The sequence below is a fragment of the Pseudorasbora parva genome, chromosome 19 (assembly GCF_024679245.1).
Source record: "Pseudorasbora parva isolate DD20220531a chromosome 19, ASM2467924v1, whole genome shotgun sequence".
Lineage (NCBI taxonomy): Eukaryota > Metazoa > Chordata > Actinopteri > Cypriniformes > Gobionidae > Pseudorasbora > Pseudorasbora parva.
Genome location: NC_090190.1, coordinates 19,746,734 through 19,766,599, shown reverse-complemented (window position 1 = coordinate 19,766,599; position 19,866 = coordinate 19,746,734). Strand labels below are relative to the sequence as shown.

At 39.5% G+C, this 19,866-nt stretch overlaps 1 protein-coding gene across 2 annotated transcripts in view; it reads right to left on the bottom strand.

Moving 5' to 3' along the window:
- Positions 1–2,302: 2,302 nt before the first annotated feature.
- The window catches only part of ldlrad4a (low density lipoprotein receptor class A domain containing 4a), a 216,804-nt gene continuing 199,240 nt past the window's right edge, over positions 2,303–19,866 (bottom strand). For both annotated transcript variants that reach the window (XM_067426689.1, XM_067426691.1), the window contains 3 exons: positions 6,382–6,536; positions 5,396–5,449; positions 2,303–4,870 (listed from right to left, as the gene is read on the bottom strand). In XM_067426689.1, coding sequence (XP_067282790.1) covers positions 4,340–4,870; positions 5,396–5,449; positions 6,382–6,536 — 740 coding nt within the window. In that variant the 3' untranslated portion in view covers positions 2,303–4,339. The remainder of the gene's footprint in view (positions 4,871–5,395; positions 5,450–6,381; positions 6,537–19,866) is intronic.

Here is a 19,866-nt window from a genome sequence, read left to right as displayed (position 1 = left end):
GGGATCGTGTGCTTTGGTTAGATGAGACTAAAATTGAGCTTTTGGCAACAGACACTCTAAGTGGGCCTGGCGTAAAACAAAAGATTAGTATGCCGAAAAGCACCTCATGCCCATCGAAGTATGGTGGAGGATCTGTGATGCTGTGGGCCTGTTTCTCTTCCAAAGGCCCTGGGAACCTTGTTAGGTTGCATGGCATTATGAATGCTTTGAACTACCAGGACATTTTAAATAAAAACCTGATGGCCTCTCCCAGAAAGCTGAAGATGGTTCGTCATCACCAGGATAATGATCCAAAACATGTGGCAAAATCTACACAAAAATGGTTCAGCAGTCACAAACTCAAGGCCCTCCCATGGCCATCTTATTACCCAGACTTTAACCCAATTGAAAACCTGTGGGGCGAGCTAAAGAAGAGAGTGCATAAGAGACGACCCAGGACACTATGATCTAGAAAGATTGTGCAAAGAAGAATAGTCAAAGATCCCTCTCTCTGTGTTCTCCAATCTTGTGAAATGTTATAGGAGAAGATAAAGTGATCTCTTGTTGGCAAAAGGGGGTGGAACAAAGTATTAACATCAGGGGTGCCAATAATTGTGGGACACATGATTTCAAGGTTTTTTTTTCTCTCTTTTTTGCATTTTGGTTCTATGTTGTTTTAAAAAAAAGGAGAATTTTTAGAAGTCCGCGACCACATCTTAAACATGGGGTGCCAATATATATAATTGTGGAGGGTACTGTATGAGAGAGAGAGAGAGAGAGAGAGAGAGAGAGAGAGAGAGAGAGAGAGAGAGAGAGAGAGAGAGAGAGAGAGAGAGACTGGAAGTTATCGTCTCAGTCAAACTGTAAGGCACAACTGAAAGGGTCTCAACAGACCTCATGAGGAGGCAACCTGCCTTGGTACTATTCTTTTTCTTTTCTTTTTTCATTACTTTAAGTAGAAATGTATTGTCATTATAAAACTAGCCTTCTTGTTTTAAAGAGATTGCCTGTTTTATTTATTTTTGAGATTTCATTATTATTATTGTGGGGAAAACTAGGCTACTTTTTCTCCTTAAAGGAGTTTACTTCGACTTCAGCATAACAGAATGACAAACACAAAGCACAAAAGAGACTCATTCTCTGGTTATTTTCCTCAACTTTAATTGCTCTCTCTAGCCATTTGATGACAGCGAAAGAACAAGCGTGGAATCGTTTCATGAGGGACTACAACAGAATCTTTGAGCAATAGTTTTATTGTTTATTTGTTTTTTTTCCCGTGTGTTTATTTTTTATGATTTTTTTTAAATCCTTTTTAGTCACCCTTTTCCTGTAAAAGTATTGCAATTAACAGACCTCAAACTGAAAACCGCTGACATCACAATTAAATAGAACAATAAAAATAAAAAGGCGTAAGGACAGCAGTGCTCCTCGCTCACTGAACTGGTTTTTTTTTTAAAGAAGAAGAAAAAGAAAAAAAGGTTTGTAGTCCACAATGTGTCATACAGTCCTGTGATGTGGTCTCGCTCAAGGCCAATGATGAACAGTGCTGTAGATTCGTCGGAGTTCCAGATCCATGGGACGAGATGCTGAAGTCACCCACACAAGTCGTCAGTCAGTCATTCACTCGTTTATTCGTTCACTCAAGCGCGTACAGGGAATACCGAGTGTTTTTTTGTTGCGGAGAGCTCAGAACGAGCCTGCTATGCCGAGGAAAATGACAACATGAACATGCAGTAACAATCAGCTATGGGCTGGATTTCCTCATGTATGCATTTGATGCTCTTTTATATAACACACAACTCGATTATGTGCACAAAACAAAACGTTAACCGTGTCCCACCGATCCAATAAAGCCTCACCCTGAGCTGCTATTTGATATGAACCACTAAACCTTCTCCCGGGCTAGAGAAAAGGCCTCGTGGGAGCCCAAAAATCGGCAATCGGGTGCGTTCGCGTCGATAACTACGGTACAATTACGTCATGCCGAGTTATTTCTGCGACTAGTCGAGCGTGGTTATTAAACGTCCAAACAGCTAGCAGTCACAAAATAAACTTCAATAAATAAAATGACAAGCGCTGGCATTTATAATTCTTTCTCTGGAAGTTACAAAAGCAGCAGCTAGTTATCCTTTATATAACTGCCGTATAATCAGAATATTTGTTTAATCACATAACAGATTTGCATTTACTGTATAGGAAAAAAAATATAAGAAGTCTTTTTGTATGTGACCACACTGTAGCATTTCTCTTTGCAAACTTTACTCTGTTTTACAAAAAAGACAAAGCACAATTGAAGGCATTCACAAAACTTGATGCCACCGTGTTAAAGTTTTCTTTTTAATATTATCTATACATTATATTACAGTATTAACAATGCTTTCTTGTGGTTTTCTACCCATTGGGTAGGATATGTGCATAATATATCCAAGTTATATACAGCACCGTACAAATAAACAGAGTCCGACTACTGAAAGAAGCACCATAGGAAGTGAGGCACAACAAAGGTGGGGACTTTTGAGTGCAAGTGGGTTTCTATGTCTGCTTAAACATGACTGTTAGGCACCGAATTTGCTCATGTAAATAGTAACATGCGAACCTCTCGGCTGCAAACGTAAAAAATACATTTGGATTTGTTTTCCTAGAACGACTATGACAGCGGAAATGCACTAATGTTAACCAAGAAAACAAAAACAGAGTGTTACAGGGCACAAACATCTATGTCTCAGTTGGTAAGCAAATATAAAGTAATGGGGAAGCGGACATAGGCCTACATACCGAACGAACAACAGCAGCAGTAGCAGTAGCAGCGCATAGCAGCAGCAGCAATACAGTACGAACTCAAACTGCGCGGTCAGAATGAGTGACAGAAGCAGAGCCTATGACAAGAGGCTGTTTCCTAGCCAAAGCAGATGGGCGATAGTAGAATCTTGCTAGTTAAGGGGAAAGAAGGTTTTTATAAAAGCCTATTTTGGAGGGAATGTGGTTTTCCCACCCAGTTTGACTAAATATCCTTTCAAACTGGACATTTTAATAAATAGCTAGTTAATAAATAGGTTTTCTAAGGTACTTTTTTTAAGGGAAGGCCAAAGACTGATGGTTTACGAAGATCAAAAACACAATCAACATGTCCGAAAGCATTCCAAATGCGTGCCATGTGGTGATGATTGAATGCAACTTCAAATAAAGAAAGAAATAAGCAGGATGTACCTCGTCGTGATTGGTACACTTTTTGTTTGGATGAAAATCTCCGAACGGATAAAAGAATAAATACTGGTGTTGAATAAACAGACAAATAACAGACAAAATGTGTTCCTGTAATGCCTTGGAATAAAACGGCATTCCAGGAGATGAAAACAAGGGATAAAATATGAGATCCATATATGATTGTGAACTAAAGTATAGTATAGATAACTGGAGAGAAAAAAAAACTATACGCATGCTTTTTTTAAGTGGAAAACAAAACGTATGACACACTCATTCAGAAGGGGACAGGATGTGCATAAGACTACAGTTCCCATGATTCCCTTCCATTGGACCCCATGACAATGCTGAAGTGACGTAAGTTTAAAGTGCTACTCGACAGGATGAAAGTGGCGTATGTGTCGTGACTTCCATCTGCAGATATCCATGCCAATATCTCTCACTTGGTCAGTGGAAAAAGTGAACTGGAATTTGAACAGCTTGTTAAACCCCCTTTTTCTTTAAATAAGTGCCATGATGCAGTTCATTTGTGGAGATTTTAGGCTGGATCAGAGTTCTACATCTCCATTTCAGGAAAACGAAAAACTTCAAAAGGAAGGAAATAATTCCCAGGAACCATCAAAGACCTGTGACAGACTGACATATAAAACGAACTAAGCGTCGCTGATTCTACTCTTTAAAGAATAAGTGCAACATAAAGACTTTTGTTGTTGTTGTGAGTCATATCCCCAAGATTTAAGATTTTATCATGGCACTCAATTTGGATTTTGATTGGTTATGAAGAGTTTTTGTGCACAAGTCCTGGAAATGCACACAAACGAATAGAAAAATTCTCAATCCTATGACCTATGTGGTCTCTCACGCAAACAATCTGTGCCAACACACGTGTTCTTTAAATACAGGAAAGCATACAAAGCCAAACAAACAGAGATTTAGCCAAGGAGCCCAAACATCCATACAAGGCCCCGAAATTCTAGCAAAAACGAAACAAAAAAATACAAAAAAATAAACTTTGTAAGCTTGGTTCCTCAATTTTCAATTCAAATTGTGCAAGGGGAGTGGTCTAACAATGAAGCCACTCCCCTTTAGGTCCAGGAGGAAGTACCAGAGAGCACAGATGATGGCACGCACTCTCTACGGCCTTCTCCATGCCTCCTAGTCACACTGGTTTGTCTCGCCGGCTATCCTTAACCTTGACGAACAGGGTTGTGCTTGCGCCAGGCTGGGGGGAGCGACTGGCTGTCCTCTGGTTGGAGGGTGGTGCGTTATTGCTGTGCTGGTGCAGGAAGGAGGTTGAGCCTGGGCACGTCTGACCCATCACCTCGCTATAGGTGGGCGGCGGCCCCTCCACGTGCGAGTTCGAGGCACTCTTGCCAGAGTTGCTGCTTGGGGGCCGTGGCCCGCCTCCGTGCACATAAACGTCTATCAGGTCGCTGTCGAAAATGGTCCGGTTCGGGGGTGCGCGTACGGATGCGCGGCTGAGCTCGAGCTGCTGCTCGGGGTCTCTGAGCTGCAGTGTACAGGGGCCCTTGTAGGGCGGCAGCTCCTCGCCATCTGACAGGCAGATGGTGGGCGGCAAGTGGATGTCCTGCTGCAGGTATGGGTAGGTGGGCTGGAAGCGGCTGAATCGGTCCCTTTGCATAAATGAAGGTGGGTTGAAGCGCTCTCCGCTTCGTGGCCCATACATCACCTGAATACAGAGAAGAAAAATGTATTAAGCATTTAGAATTTAGCCTAAGATAATGAACAAACATGCAACCAGATTAATAAATGAACTATACAATCAATATACTCTACTTGTGAAAAGTTTGGGGTTGGTATGATTTTTAATGTTTTTAAAAGAAGTCTATTTTGCTCATCAAGGCTTAATTTATTGGATAAAAAAATACAGTAAAAATAGCAATATATTATGTAACATTAATATTTAAAATATTTATTTAATATATATTTTTTTTAAAAATTATTCCTGTGCTTTTTAGCAGCCATTACTCATGTCTGCACTGTCACATGATCCTTCAGAAATTATTTTAATATGCTGATTTAGTGCTCAAGAAACAATTCTTACTATCATTAATGTTGGAAAAAAAGTGTTAACACTATTGAGAATTTGAGCTCTTGGCTATGTTGCCCATCCCTTAACATGACAGTAAAACATTAAAGTAATGAATAATATTTTGCAGACAGGTTGAATAATAGGTCATGTCAGTTGCCTAACCTCAGTGGCTCCTTGTTGCGTCACCAAACTGTCTGTTGGCCATGCACAGCCGTCCTAGTATGATACAGAAGAGAGAGGGACGATGTGAGTCATGTATTAAAGACAACACATAAAATCAACTTCAAATAATATATTAGAGATTTGAGTTTGAGTAGAAAAACAAAAAAAACAGAAAAATCTATTTTGCTCCAGGCATCAGAATACTTGGTCCAAATGCACATGCCGTAAATATGAGAATGCATTAATATCATGTATTATTAATTCAGGGCTGCTGGTTAATCTTGTGGCCTCTAAGAATGTAGCTGTAAAAAATGTACTGTTCTCTTAATTTATGAGCCTGTTTCTGAATTTAAGAGCTCGGCTCCTTTCATGCCCTGCATCTGTTGCTAAATCACATCTTCACCTTCTTACTATATTTTTACGACTCTCTCTCGTGCTGGGAGGTGAAATGGACTGCAGTCTAGACGAGCATGTCTTGGCGTTCCCGACTACAGGACGTAAATCAACATAAAGAAGAACCAGGGATGTGCAGAACTATCTCTATATTCTAAATCGACTAGTCTGTGGGTTGTCTGAATGACTAGTTAAGACTTATTAAAGACACTATATAATTAGGTTGGTTTAGCATTGTGTCCACTGTAAATGTCCTCACAGAAAACAGAGGCATGTAGATAATGCACAATAACACACTAGTCAACGCACTAATGGAGCTAGTCGACCATCCTGACCCATCCCTTAGAACTGTATTATGAATTTGTGCAGGTGTACCGACACAAAGACCCTGAAGCTGGCACGCACATTGCTGAGTCCCATATGAACACGGTCACAAAGTCACACACATGGTGATCAAACAAAAGAACAGGAACTCTACACCCACTCAGAGCTTACAAAGACAGGACACACATGGTGACTGGAGAATCAAACGAACACCCACTCAGAATAAAACTCTCTCTCTCACACACACACACACACACACACACACTTACCGGCTGCATGCCCTCCTCTCGTCGTCGGGCCTGGCTGTGGCGTGTGAGGAAGGCCCAGGCCGACAGCCGATAGTGGTTCAGCAAACAGATGATCACAACTACCATTACAGTCATCACCACAATTATGATTATTATCTGAACAAACTCCAGTTCAGCTGCAAGACAAGAAAACAGAGAGAAAATCATTTTCCACACAATTTTTCACAAAAGTTACAACATGTTTACATTTTCAATAGAAAATAAATGGTGTTTCCCTGTGCAAAACTCCCTGCTATGGTGTCGTGGGTGGTTGCCAGGGCAATGCTATGCAGTTGCTAAGATGGTAATTGTAGCTGAAAATCTTAAAGGGATAGTTCACCCAAAAATGAAAATTCGGTAGTCATTTTTACTCACTCTCAAGATGTTCCAAACCGGTATAAATGTCTTTGTTCTGCTGTACATAAATGAAGATATTTTGAAGAATGTTTGTAACCAAGAAGATCTCGCCCCTCATTGACTGCCATAGAAGAACAAATATCTACACCTATCTATCTGGGGGGCTATCTGCTTGGTTACAAACATTCTTTCAAATATTTTCCTAATATGATGACAGAATTTAAATGTTTCTCTTAAGTCTGCTTTAAAAACACAATTTCAGAAGATATTATTCAAACAGTGATTTTATTCAAAATAGTAATCGTATTAATGATTACTATTACGATTTATAAGCTTTCAGGAACATCAGAGAGGCAGCATAAAGATAGACAGTTGAATATGGATGCATTGACACGGCAAGCACAACACGTTCTTCATTCTTACCACCAGGGGGCAATAAAATGACCACTTCTTAGAGTATTGAGATTGGGTGTGAGGAACAGACTCAAAAAGTGACAAAACAGACCAATCCATAAAAATAAAAAAGTGACATGACATTTCAGATGGCTTTTGTGACCTACATCACGTCAAGAAGGAAGAAAAAGAGAAGGAGTTTTGGGGTCATAATTATTATTCATAGGACAGTTCAGAGAGGACATGATCGGGATATGAGCTAGATTTTAACTTGCACTGCTCACATGAACAACAACTCAATATGTCTGAGCATGTGCGCTAAATACTAGGACATAGATCTGATTTCCTAAAACTGTTTCATAAACAGATTATGTCATGGGTAGACCTCGGACAGTCAAAGGACAGAATTCATATTTTATGTTTCTTAATCTCGCCATGCTTCCTCTTCGCAGAGGAGCATGTATTGGGAATCCTTTGAAACGAATGCCTGAATGAACATGATTCAGGTCTATTCTTAATTTCCTGTTTTAAACTCTTCTCCAGCAATAGTGTAAAAAATTGATCAGACATGTTGCTATAAACAGGGTAGACCTCTCTTTCAACCTCCTGCTGACCCTTGAACACACCCCACCCTGCCACAGATAGGCCCAGTCCATATAGACTTTTTCTCCAGTCACATGAAAATCATGTAGAAATGTGCCACACATACAGTATATTCAGAGAAATCTTGTTATCCCTGCTGCCCACTGAGTAACTCCCACAATTTACTCTGACACATGAAGGTTTATGTTTTGAGACAATGGAAAAACAGCTGCAAAGCTACGGTAGTGAAGTAAACCCTACACAAACACCATTAGCTGTCTAACACAATCTACACTGATGTCAAGGGCAAGCATTTTCAAACGTATGACTATGACATCAGCAACACACAGTGGACTTTGGTTTACGCAGGAAAGAAGATCAGAAAGAACTGAAAGAACTAACTCACTCTCTTTTTTTAAATGCCTGGTATAGATCTTATTGTGAACAATTTGCCAATGTATACTTTCCCTTTTTTTAACTGACCTCATAATGTTTAATTAAAATGTCACAGCTGGATCTTCTGGTGAAATATCAGACTTCCCTCTGGTGACGTATGCTCTCGCTCATCTGCTTCCACTTTTGATGTCCACATTTCAAAATCCAATCACCAACCAATTCATTCAGCCAAGTCCCTGCCCTACATTTTGTTTCTTTTTCTTTTTTAAATATGTTAGATTTGGATACGTCACACAATATATAAGAAAATATCTGTGGCTATTTCTGTTTCATTGCGATTAAAAATAAAATATGTGAAATAAAATAAGGTGAGCCGTCTCAAACTTGAGTTAATGACATTTCCATTCCATCATAACCACTTTCTCTCTATAGCAGAAAGGCTGTACCCAGAATGCAGTTGGGCCATGTAGTGGCATTGCTAAATAAGCTGCATTGGCGCTGGCTTTTTGCCACGGCTCCTCTGGAGAGAGTGCTTGCAAGACAAGACCCCATCTGTTGAGGGCTTGGAGGAGAGGACCAGAGACCAGACGCATCCCAGGAGTTAACCCAGCATAGGAGATAAAACGGCCCAAATCTGGTGCCCCTAACCGGATTATGGCCTGGACCAGCTCCAAGAGACAGACAACTGGTGGTAGATTGGGGGTTGGGCAAACATGTTGTAACTGACACATCTCAACCTCTGAGATATTAAGGTTGTAATCTCAGCCAACCTACAGTACCAGGCACAGCTCTAGCACCGCTCCCCCATCCAAGACTGTCCACTGTTGCTGTAACAATTTTGTTGCCAGGCTAATCTCATCAGAGTAGCCTCACTCCGTCCTCCTTCAAAACGGCTTGTTCTGACCCAAACAACCCAATGTGCAAACAACAAAGGATGGCATTGTGGGACTTGGGGTGGGGCCTGTTATATAAATAAGTATAAGGCAATGAAAATGTAACTTTCGTTGTTTTAGTGTATGTTGACTTACTCCTTCAATAAGAAAAATAAAAAAAAAAAGAAGAAGAAGAAAAAAAGGATAGCATTAATGCAGACAAAATCGACAAGTCAGGGTGGACATCATATTTAATTAGACTCGAATGGAAACAATACAGTCCATTCAATAGTTTGTATGTCCTTTGGTCTTGTCTAATTTTCAAAACTGATGATGTCCAGAGTTTTTGCTCACATTTAAAATTGTTCCGGAAAGATTCATTTTTGAATGTTTTGCTTATAGACACCTGTATGAACTGTACATCCATCCCTCACAGTCCTGCTTTTATTTGTCAAATATAGAGTCTAACCTTACTAGGCTGTATTGGGTGTGTAGGGTCCTGATTGGTTTTATCCAAATTAGCTACTACTCGAAAAACACTGAATTAAATGTGACTTCAATGTGATTTATCAGCACGTTAAAAAAAAAAAATGTTACACCAAGAGCGCAGGTTACATAAACTTGTAATCCTTATATAAAATCATATTGCTTGAGCTTTAACCTTCCCTGTGCTAATCGGAGGGCTCACGCGTTTAAGTCAGACGTGACGGCATCCCGGAAGATCTGTTAATGTGTTATGATTACAGACACAAACCCCAGACAGAGCAGACACAACAAACCGTCGTCAGCCTGTTTGCAACAGGGCAGAAATGTAAACAGGCTGCGATAATGTGGCAACAACTGCACAACAGCGAGCCTTAGAGCGAGGGAGAGGGGCAGCTGGGCTAATTCGGGTTAGCCTTATGTGGACTCTCTGAGATTAGACAGCTCAATCCTCTTACCACTATGTATGCTGCTCCATTGTGTTGTTAGCTAAGAGGAGATATGCGCTAACACCTGTCACAGAGCCTTTAACAGACTCTTAGGTGAAATGGAACTTAGGTGAACGTTGTTCAAGCAGTCATCACCTCATCTCTAAGGTAAGAAAGCCCTGGCTGCACAGGAGTGTGTTAGAAGCTGTGAGACGACTCTGTTCTACGGAGGCCATTCTGTTTCTGAGCTGAAGGAAATGGAGGAGGCATTACATAAGCCTATCCGAAACTTTTCCCCCCTCTCTCTCTCTTTTGTACTGTGCTCACAAGCTGCAAAGACAACCAAGTCTGGCCTCCAGATCTATATTTCATGAAGCCATTTCCTGTTTCCTCCTCTCCGCCGTTTCATAACAGAAGGAAAACAGCTGTGCTCTCACGATCTGGGAGTAAAGAAACGGAGAGGGTGGAGGAGGAGGGGGAGAGAGAGGCTGGAGAATGGGGACTGCTGCTCACTGCCAGCCATCTGTGCGCCGTCTCCAAATGTCTCCCCGGTACAGTACTATTCTCATGGAGTCGGGCACAGTATGTGGAGATCATGTCATGAGAGATCCAACAGTTGAACTCACACTAGAGAGGGAAAGTTCTTAGACTGGGCTTTGAATTCTTACCAAAGCACACATTACACAACAGATTTCCACGGGAAAGAGAGAGAGAGAGAGAGAGAGAGAGAGAGAGAGAGAGAGAGAGAGAGAGAGAGAGAGAGAGAGAGAGAGAGAGAGAGAGAGAGTCTGTGTGTGTGTGTGTGTGTGTATATGAGTGTGTGTGTGGTGAACGACTAATTTCCAAGTGACTTCATCGGCATGGCAAGAGAGAGAAGATGAGAGAAAAACATTGAAAGTTTCCTTGCGTCCTCTCTAGTTTGGACTAGACTAAAAAGTGAGCATCCCCAGTAGATCCCATGCACAATCTGGACGTGCAAAAAGTGCCCATGCTGGCACTCATAACTGCGGGTTGTACAGAGATGAACATATCCAGTCATAATAGCACTGCTTCATCAAGCAAAAGCCTTAATTCAGTTAACCATTCATTCACCCATGTCACAGTATGCACCAGACAACAAAGGCATTATGGGAACTTGACAGGGGAAGCATTGCCCCTCCTCCTGTGTTATCGGAGTTGTCCCATCAGAATGCTAGACAAAAGGAAAGGGCACATGCCAGACGACCATGTGGGATGGAGACTTGTGAGATGGCAGATTTCACCCAGAAACGCAATCATAATGAAAGACTGAACCTGGTGCAGTAAATTCCCCTTTCGGGAAAATTCCCTAACAACATGCAATGAGTAATTTTATGAGAGGCTGTGGAAGTGGCAAAATAACGAAAGAAAGCCATAAATGTATGTAGAAGGTTGCTAGACGAAAGTACTGCTATTTCAGTAAATATTTACAGGCTTCAACAGTGTGTAGGACTTATTCTATCCAGAAAAGAAAGAAAGAGAGACATTTTAGCATTGGAATTTTCCCGTTTTTCTGTTTTGGGGAAACTGAGAGAAAGGGGAGGGAGAGCTTGTGAAGTCTTTCACCAGAGCAGCCCTTTTCTGGTGTGACAGACATTTTCCATTCACACACAAGGTGTATAAAAAAATGCAAGAGAGACTCGGAGTATGTGGTAGACAGAGGAAAGAAAAGAGAGAAAGTAAGGACACTTCAATAAACTGAGTCTCACGGAACAAATGAGATCAGAGAACAACTCAAAGAGCCACCCAAAAAAACAAAGACAGGCCAAATCTACAGAATTGAGGCACACCATATTCAATCACCGAGTAAAAATGAATGCCGCTATCTACCGCATGGCCTTTCACAGTGGGAGAGATAGCAGGACGTGTGATGGAGAACTAGGGCAATTTAATCGTGCCAGTGGCAGGAGTTATTCGTCTGTGCCTAGCTAGCAAAGCGGCACTGTCACCTAAGCAGGGCGCAAGCCACTGACCTCGCTCTCTAATCTGAGATAAAGCGCTCGTATTAAAGAGACGCCCCATACGGGCGCCAGACACGTCTAGACTCCCCATGCCATAACACCCACTTTTCTTTAATTATTTAACCTCCTGGTAAGACTGTACAAGATAAGCTCTGCCTGGGCCCAGACACCACCTGCTACAGAGTCCCCCCCACACCCACCCCCAACCTGCAACTCATCTCATCCCACCGGTGACACAAACTTATCACAAATATTGTTTTACACCCCTCTCCTCCTCTTCTTCCATTCAACACCCCCTTCCCTTCCTCCTCCACCTCTCACTACCGTTCGCCCAGGCAGATTGAGTCATATCCCCTTGAAACTGGACCCAGCTCTGGGTTTAGTTCTTCATCAAATAGTGTTTGGTACATGATGTTCTCTCTGTAGTTCTGACGGCATGACAGAGCTCGTCGAGCACTCTACACTGCAACAGCATGTGTGCTCAGACTCACAACAGACATGCTGCATACAATATACAGTATTATTATTTCTGTTCTAATTATTCAAATTATCACACAAGTGCCGGGATAAAAGTATACCGTTCAGATAAACACTAGGTACGTTTACATCGAGCACTGTAATCAGTTTAGAACTCCAATCCGAATGAAAATGCTCCATATAAACACCTCAATTGGAATAAAAATGCCCAAACCGAATGAAATTGTAATCGGTTTGAGAGGGACGGAATAAACTTTTCTATAAATCAAACAAAATAAAAATTCTGACATGTAAAGGCTTTAGACACGTTAAACCGATTGTTTTGGGTCTGCGTCAAACGTCACAGGGTCAGGGGACTTCGGAATGCGAAATGGTGGCAGAAAAATGAAACTGGAGTAAAACAATACGACTCTCTTCCACCAGTCCTTACTACGGACTTTCATCCACACGGTTCTGCTTTTTGTCAGAGGGAGGGGTAGCGGTATCGAGATGCTCCTTAGAGATGCACAGCCACCAAAAAGGTCAGCTTCCTGTGGCCGAAAATATGAGGCTTTTCCTCATATCTTTCAGCATTAATACGCCTACAAATTCGCGCTGTTGCTTGATTAAGAGCAACACTTTACATAAAAGTAGCGCAAAAGCAATAATTGAACTCCATGTTGACAGGAATAAAAGGCGACAAACAGGACATACAGGCTAATGTGCACGTCACAAAGTCATTCCCCAAATGCCGGGACATGTAAACACCATATTGGATTAGATAACGTCTCATAAACAGTCCACTGAATCTTTCAATCAGAATGATTTTAATCAGAATGACACAAAAAAGTGTGCATGTAAACGTGGCTAATGATGTCTACGGTAGCAATCAAAAAAGAGTAAATCCCCTTTTGAAAGTAACTTACTGCTTTATACCAAAATTTTATCAATTACATAATTGAATCAAGTCATTATATTTATCCAGTAATAAAACAAGTGACGTCTTTATGAGTGAGTAATTAAATCATTTAATCAAACCACATTTTTAAAAAACAAATAATAATAATTACAATTTTTTTCCAATATAATCTACAGCAATTAAAAAAAAATCAGAACCTCTAGTAAATTACATGTTACTGTTCCGTTGTCTATTCAGAATCGATTATCTCTATTTTAAACAAACAAACAAACAAATCAAAAAGTCACGATTCTCAATTAGTCCAGAATCATGCAGCTCTAATAGAAACATTCGGTTCCTGTGCCTACAATGCACACTGACAAACTGCACAACAATATCTGGAACATGTATTAAGGATACAGGGTCAATTTTAATTTCATTTTGACTTTAAATTGGTTAACATGCTGCAGAGAAGGGAACACCACAACAGAAGCAACAAAGACATTTGTATATTTTGAACTCCACTGATATCAAAAAGCCAAATCCTCATATTTGAAGCAAAAGATTCAATTGCCATAGTTACCCTCATTTTAAAAGCTCAATTCTCCTCCATTTTGTTTATCTTCTCTGCATGAACCAAATAACAAATTATTGGAGAGCAAATGGCTCGGTGGCTCTTACAACAGACACAAGTGACACAGTGCAAATACTAATAGCTCTCAAACATGCATGTGTCACACTGCCAAACACCAGACAAACTCTACTTTTCCAAATAGATAATGGAAATTATCACAGAGGGAAACCATAAAAAAAAGAGCGCTGAGCCTTGCTGGCTTTAGTCCTAGCAGGAGAACGTCTTCTAAACATAGCGCTAGGACACTCAGAGAATAACTGTGAACAACAAGTCAACAGCATGATGATTACGGATGGGTTCAGCATGTGACTACTGACTGCTGTAATAGGAGATGTGAAGGTAAGAGACCATACTATCTGAACACTGACTCACTAGATTAACACACATACAACAACCCCTCGGCCTCCATGCGCTCCCTGAGGAACACACTACCTCCAGAGCATCATCTCCTACGCAGCTCACACGGCCGTACACGCAAAGAGAACGAGTGGCTGATCAACAGGACATAAAAAATAATACAAGAAAAACAAATATAATCCCTGGATATAAGACTGAATAAAACATGCCAGACATGCCCTTTTTATCACAGAACGGATGGTTCTTGGATGCTGATTGGTCAATACAACATTCCAGTCGTGCTAAAACACCTCAAATAGTAACAGCTATGACGTGAAACACCTGTTCACGGTGCAGCTCCAAAACAGGCCAACTATCAATCTTTGTTTCCGCATTTTCAAGTCAGAGACTATATCTTCTAATGGAAAAATGTCACTTCATGAATTTGCTTTAAAGCTACCCAACATTTGGTGAAAAGGTATATGACCATCCAGTGAATATTAGTTTCTGTTCCTCTCAATTCTGATTTCGTTTTAACTAATACGGTGGCCGATTTAGGCCAAGATTAACATGGCAATCCCCCTCTTCACATTCGACACGGTGCCATCGAGTGTTAAAACGTGAAAGGCGAAGCTTGAATTTATGGGTATGTCCCTCTTTGGCTACTGTACTTTCAAGATGGAGGGGCAACATGGCGACCGGCATTCGAACCACTCACCTGTATGTATTTTCAATGGCATATTATAAACTTACGAGAATACTTTATTACTTGAAATAAGTAAATATACATTAATGAGCACATATATTTTTGAAAGGACTAAGTGTGTTTAGCTAAGAATAAACTAAAAGTTACACAGTGTAGCTTTAAGCAATAAGACACTCAAGCTTGTGCTATATTTTGTATTGTCATTAGTTTAGGGCAGGGTTCCTCAAACTCGGTCCTGGAGGGCCACTGTCCTGCAGAGTTTAGCTCCAACCCTGATCAAACACACCTGAGCAAGCTAATCAAGGTATTCAGGATCACTAAAAAATTACAGGAAGGTGTGTTTGATTAGGGTGGGAGAAAAACTTTGCCGGAAGGTGGCCCTCCAGGACCAAGTTTGAGGAACCCTGCTTTAGGGGTTGCAGTTACTTCACTGCACATCACGCCTTGCAGTTACTTCACATGCCATTCACGCAGAGAACATTATTCCATTCCACTGTGCTACTTTTGAAATAGTGTTTTAATTGTAAACACGCTGGACAGACATCTTTCACCGTTCTTTTGCAGCATCTCTTGCAGGACATGGCATTCTAAAACTAGGGGCTAAACAGTTGTTCAACTTATAATAAGTCTCTAGACTGATAGACTGATTTTTTTTTTCATTCCACTGACCATATTCATTTTTTTAACAGCAAAAATGCATTCTGTGTGGACCAGCCCGTACAATGCTCTTTAGCTTTGACTATATTGGAATCATCCTGAACCCTTTTGGTTAAGTATCCATAAAGACAAAAAATGACAGGTAAAAACAACACATTAATTGTCTGATCATTTACTTATGGCCCAGTGTAGAAATCAATATTCAATTTTATAATTGCATTTTACATTTGCAGAATAGTTTGTAAACAGTGTTTTGTGACATGTCAAGACAGGGAAAGTACTCAAACAACATTTATGTCTTGCTATCTGCCAGTAGGTGATTAGAGAGTGTTTACAAGCCATTAATACCGGTAGGTATTAATGAAATATATGAAACTTTATTCTGCATTATATTCAACAGAAATATTTTTGTCCTCAAGACAGCTGTTAGCAGTTTTTTTTCCCATGTTTTCAACAAACAGCACACTTGCATCATGTTACTCTCTCAGTAAAACTGCACCTGTCACAGAAATATGAAGATATCACAGTGAATTTGATGGCTTGATGTGAGGAAAACTTTAAAATTTTAACCTGCATTTGGCAGTTGGTGAAGTTTTAGACCCTGTTTATTTGACATGTAACATCTAATATAACATAGCAGCATCATATATAACAGTCTAGTGTGATTGAAGTTCTTGTAATGTGATGCGAATCATTAGAAAAATGTATACAATTTAAATATTAAGATAATAGAAATGAAAGGGGCAATTCAAGAGCTATTTTTTTCCCAGACAGACCAACTGCTGACTTGATCTTAATAAAATAATGCTCCCCCATTCCCTGTGTTTGGGGTCAGGTGCCGAAAGGGGTGACTGACATAATCAGATCCCCGACTGACTTTCAAATGAGGGTCAGGACACATCCCTCCCCCAATACCAGCCACACAACAACAAAGCTAGGATACAGAAAGGTTTATGTTGCTATAAGATGTTTGTAAAAATATATGATCAACTCTAAAATATCATGTAATACACTGTAAATGCTATAATGCAATACGCAATTGTTGTTTTATGCGTGAAATAAGCACAATTAAGAATTTTGAAATGATTAAATTGCACATTATTTTTTTGGCCATTGCATTTCCAAAAACCTAGCTTCAAGATTCCTCTCTGAATTTAACTTCCAAAATCAAAAATTCAAAAATCTGATTCAATGATTTGTGCATCATCACCCACAAATGGAAGTCCCTGTTGTAATATTATTATTAATGTAATACAATTTTTTAAAACATATGCATAAGTAAACATTAAAGTTTTATTACTGTGTATCATTATATTGGTGTATAAATAATTATGGAATAATTATTTAGTGAAAATCTGTAGAAGATTAATTTGATTATATTTATTAAGATTTTACTCCTTGTCTTAAACATTCGTGAACACAATTCACATTGCACAAATCCAATTGTCAATGTTACATGTGTTCTGTGAAATAAACCTCAAAAATTCAAACTATTGCAATGATTCTTTATTTTTTTAGCAGGGTCCCTTTCTGGTAATTGCCAATGAAGAAAAGATTGTTTTCATATTTAAATCAGGCAGCCTGAACTCCACGAGGACGAGCCCGAAGAATGAGAAGCTAAGAGTTACCGCAGAGACCTTCTGACCTTTCAACTCCGAGAGCAGGGGGGTGGAGGGGTGATGTCTGAGAGCAGGACCCAGTGCATGCATGCCTGATGAGAGGGGATGGGTGTGAGACACACAGTCTGATAACATCACGTCTGATCTGATTCTGTTGCGTCTGCTGTCTGCTCGGCTGTCTCTCTTTCCCGGAGCACCAATGCACCATTTTACAACAACAACAACAAAAAAAGGCAGCGGAAGGGAGGCCAGATGCTGTGTGTGTTTTGCGGACAAATCGTTTACATTCCTGGGTAAAAACTAAACAGCGAAGCGGCATTAGATATGTCTGCGTTCTGCCGTGATGAAAAACCACACACAAGATTTTTTTTAATCCAACGTCTGTCTGCATTTTAAAAAAGTTTTTCTCCTGTAAACTTCACTGTAAACCAAATTATGATGTTGCTTAAATGTTCTGCTTTTGCGCTCAGACAATAAAAAGCTGTTGATTTACAGCTAACCATACAAAAAAATAATCCAGCACATGTTTGATGCTTTAATTTATTTTTTAACTGAAAGAGCTGCAAAGAAATAACAAAATGCCGCTTATTGTATTTAACACACTAAAACTTATTTAGATACTGATAGATCAGTATTGACCAGGCCACCAAATCTGCTAATATTTGGACATTTTAAACAAAAATCTAAATAAATTATTACCAAAATTAGTTTTAAAATCTAGCAACTACCTTGGGATTACATAAATTAAATATTTTCTGCTCAAAATAAAATGAAAAATACAGTAAATTGAAAAGTTATGCTCATTAAAGCTACATTTATTTTCTAAAAAATACAGTAAAATCAGCAATATTGTGAAACAGTTTTACAATTTAAAATCTATTTCTAATGTATATATTAAAATAATATATAAATGAATGTATTTATATATTCCTGTTAAGGTAAAGCTGAATTTTCAGTAACCATTACTCAAGTCTTCAGTGTCATATAATCCTTTAGAAATCATTTGAATACGTTTTTTTTTTTCATGAAACATTTCTTGTTATTATCAGAGTTAAACAAAAGACTGTCCTGCTTTTTGTTTTATGGGTGGAAATTAATACAATGTTTTTTCATGAACCTAGACATTTAAACTGTAGACTGTAGACTTTACTGAATTTTAAGAAATTGTTGTTTAAAATAGAAGAATTTTTTTATATATATGGTTGTTTCCTTTGGTTCCTCTTTTAGTGATGGCAAATAGAAGTTTAAAATAATTTTTACAGCACATCACATTCTTGATGTTGTATTGGCTATTTTTAAAACATGTATCAGTGTACCACTACAACCTTAAAGGAGATCAGAAACTGGCTTAATATACTGTTTTCCCACTGAAATAATAATAAAAACACATACTGAACACGACAACTTCCACTGTGCTTGTGTGACTGCCTAAATGAAACAACCTCTAAATAAAAAGGGCTGACTACCAGACACAAGTCTGGTCCTCTAGTTACACAAAAGCCAAACACAGGCGTGAGATGTGCACACTTAAACCGTATCCATAATCAGCACACCCCCATCAGACAGCATACATGGGTCTGTCCAGATACAACTCAGCTAGACCCGTACAAAACACACCTCCCTGCAGGGCTCGCCAAACCCCCAGCATGACTACCAATCTCCTCTGAGACGAGTCCCCCGGGGCCCATGGAGAATCCCAGAGGGTGGGTGCAGGGCCAGACACAAAGAAGGGGACCATGGCCAATGTCAAGGCTGGCTGACTGCTGCAGGGTGAGGCTCAGCTGCTGCTGTCAGAGGGCAAGAGTGGAGGGTGACACCCTGAAGCTGCCCCCTTTTCATTTTCCAAAGACACCCGTAACACAATGGTGAAATGACCCGACAACACTAAAATAAACAAACAAACAAATGTTGGGTCTGAGACTTAAAATAGTGACGATAACTGAAATAAAATGTCAAGTAACTGGACAGTATCAACTGTTTTCCAAAGCTTTTTCATTAATGTTTCAATTACTTTTTCCAACAAGTTATATTGTAGTGTAGTTTTGTGATGAATAAATGTGACCCTGGACCACAAAACCAGTCATAAGTCACACAGTATATTAGTGGCAATAGCCAACAATGCATTGTATGGGTCAAAACTATAGATTTATTAGGATATTAAGTAAAGTTCATGGTTCTTGAAGATATTTTGTACATTTCCTACCATAAATATATAAAACATTTATTTTTAGTAGTAATATGATTTGTTTTGCATTCTCAGATTCCAGAATTCCAAATAGTTGTATCCAATCCAATCCAATCCAATCCAATCCTAACAAACAATAAATCAATGGAAAAAGTATATATTTGATATATGAATCTCAATTTTTTTTAAATGTACTTGCATGACTGGTTTTGTTGTCCAGGGTCACAAATAGTAATGAAATATTAACATGATTTCATGAAAAAACCTAACTAAGGTGTCGATTTTGTATGAATTCGTAAAGTGTGATTTGTACAGAAATGTACAAAATGAAAGCATGACTATCCACCCCTAAACATAAGCTTCAGTGGGCTGTAAGCAGATTGTACGAAAACGCATGAACAACATTGCATAAATTCATACCAATTTAGCGACACATTCCACTAAAAAATGTAAAATAGTTACGAATTGTCAAGAGTGTATTGAAAT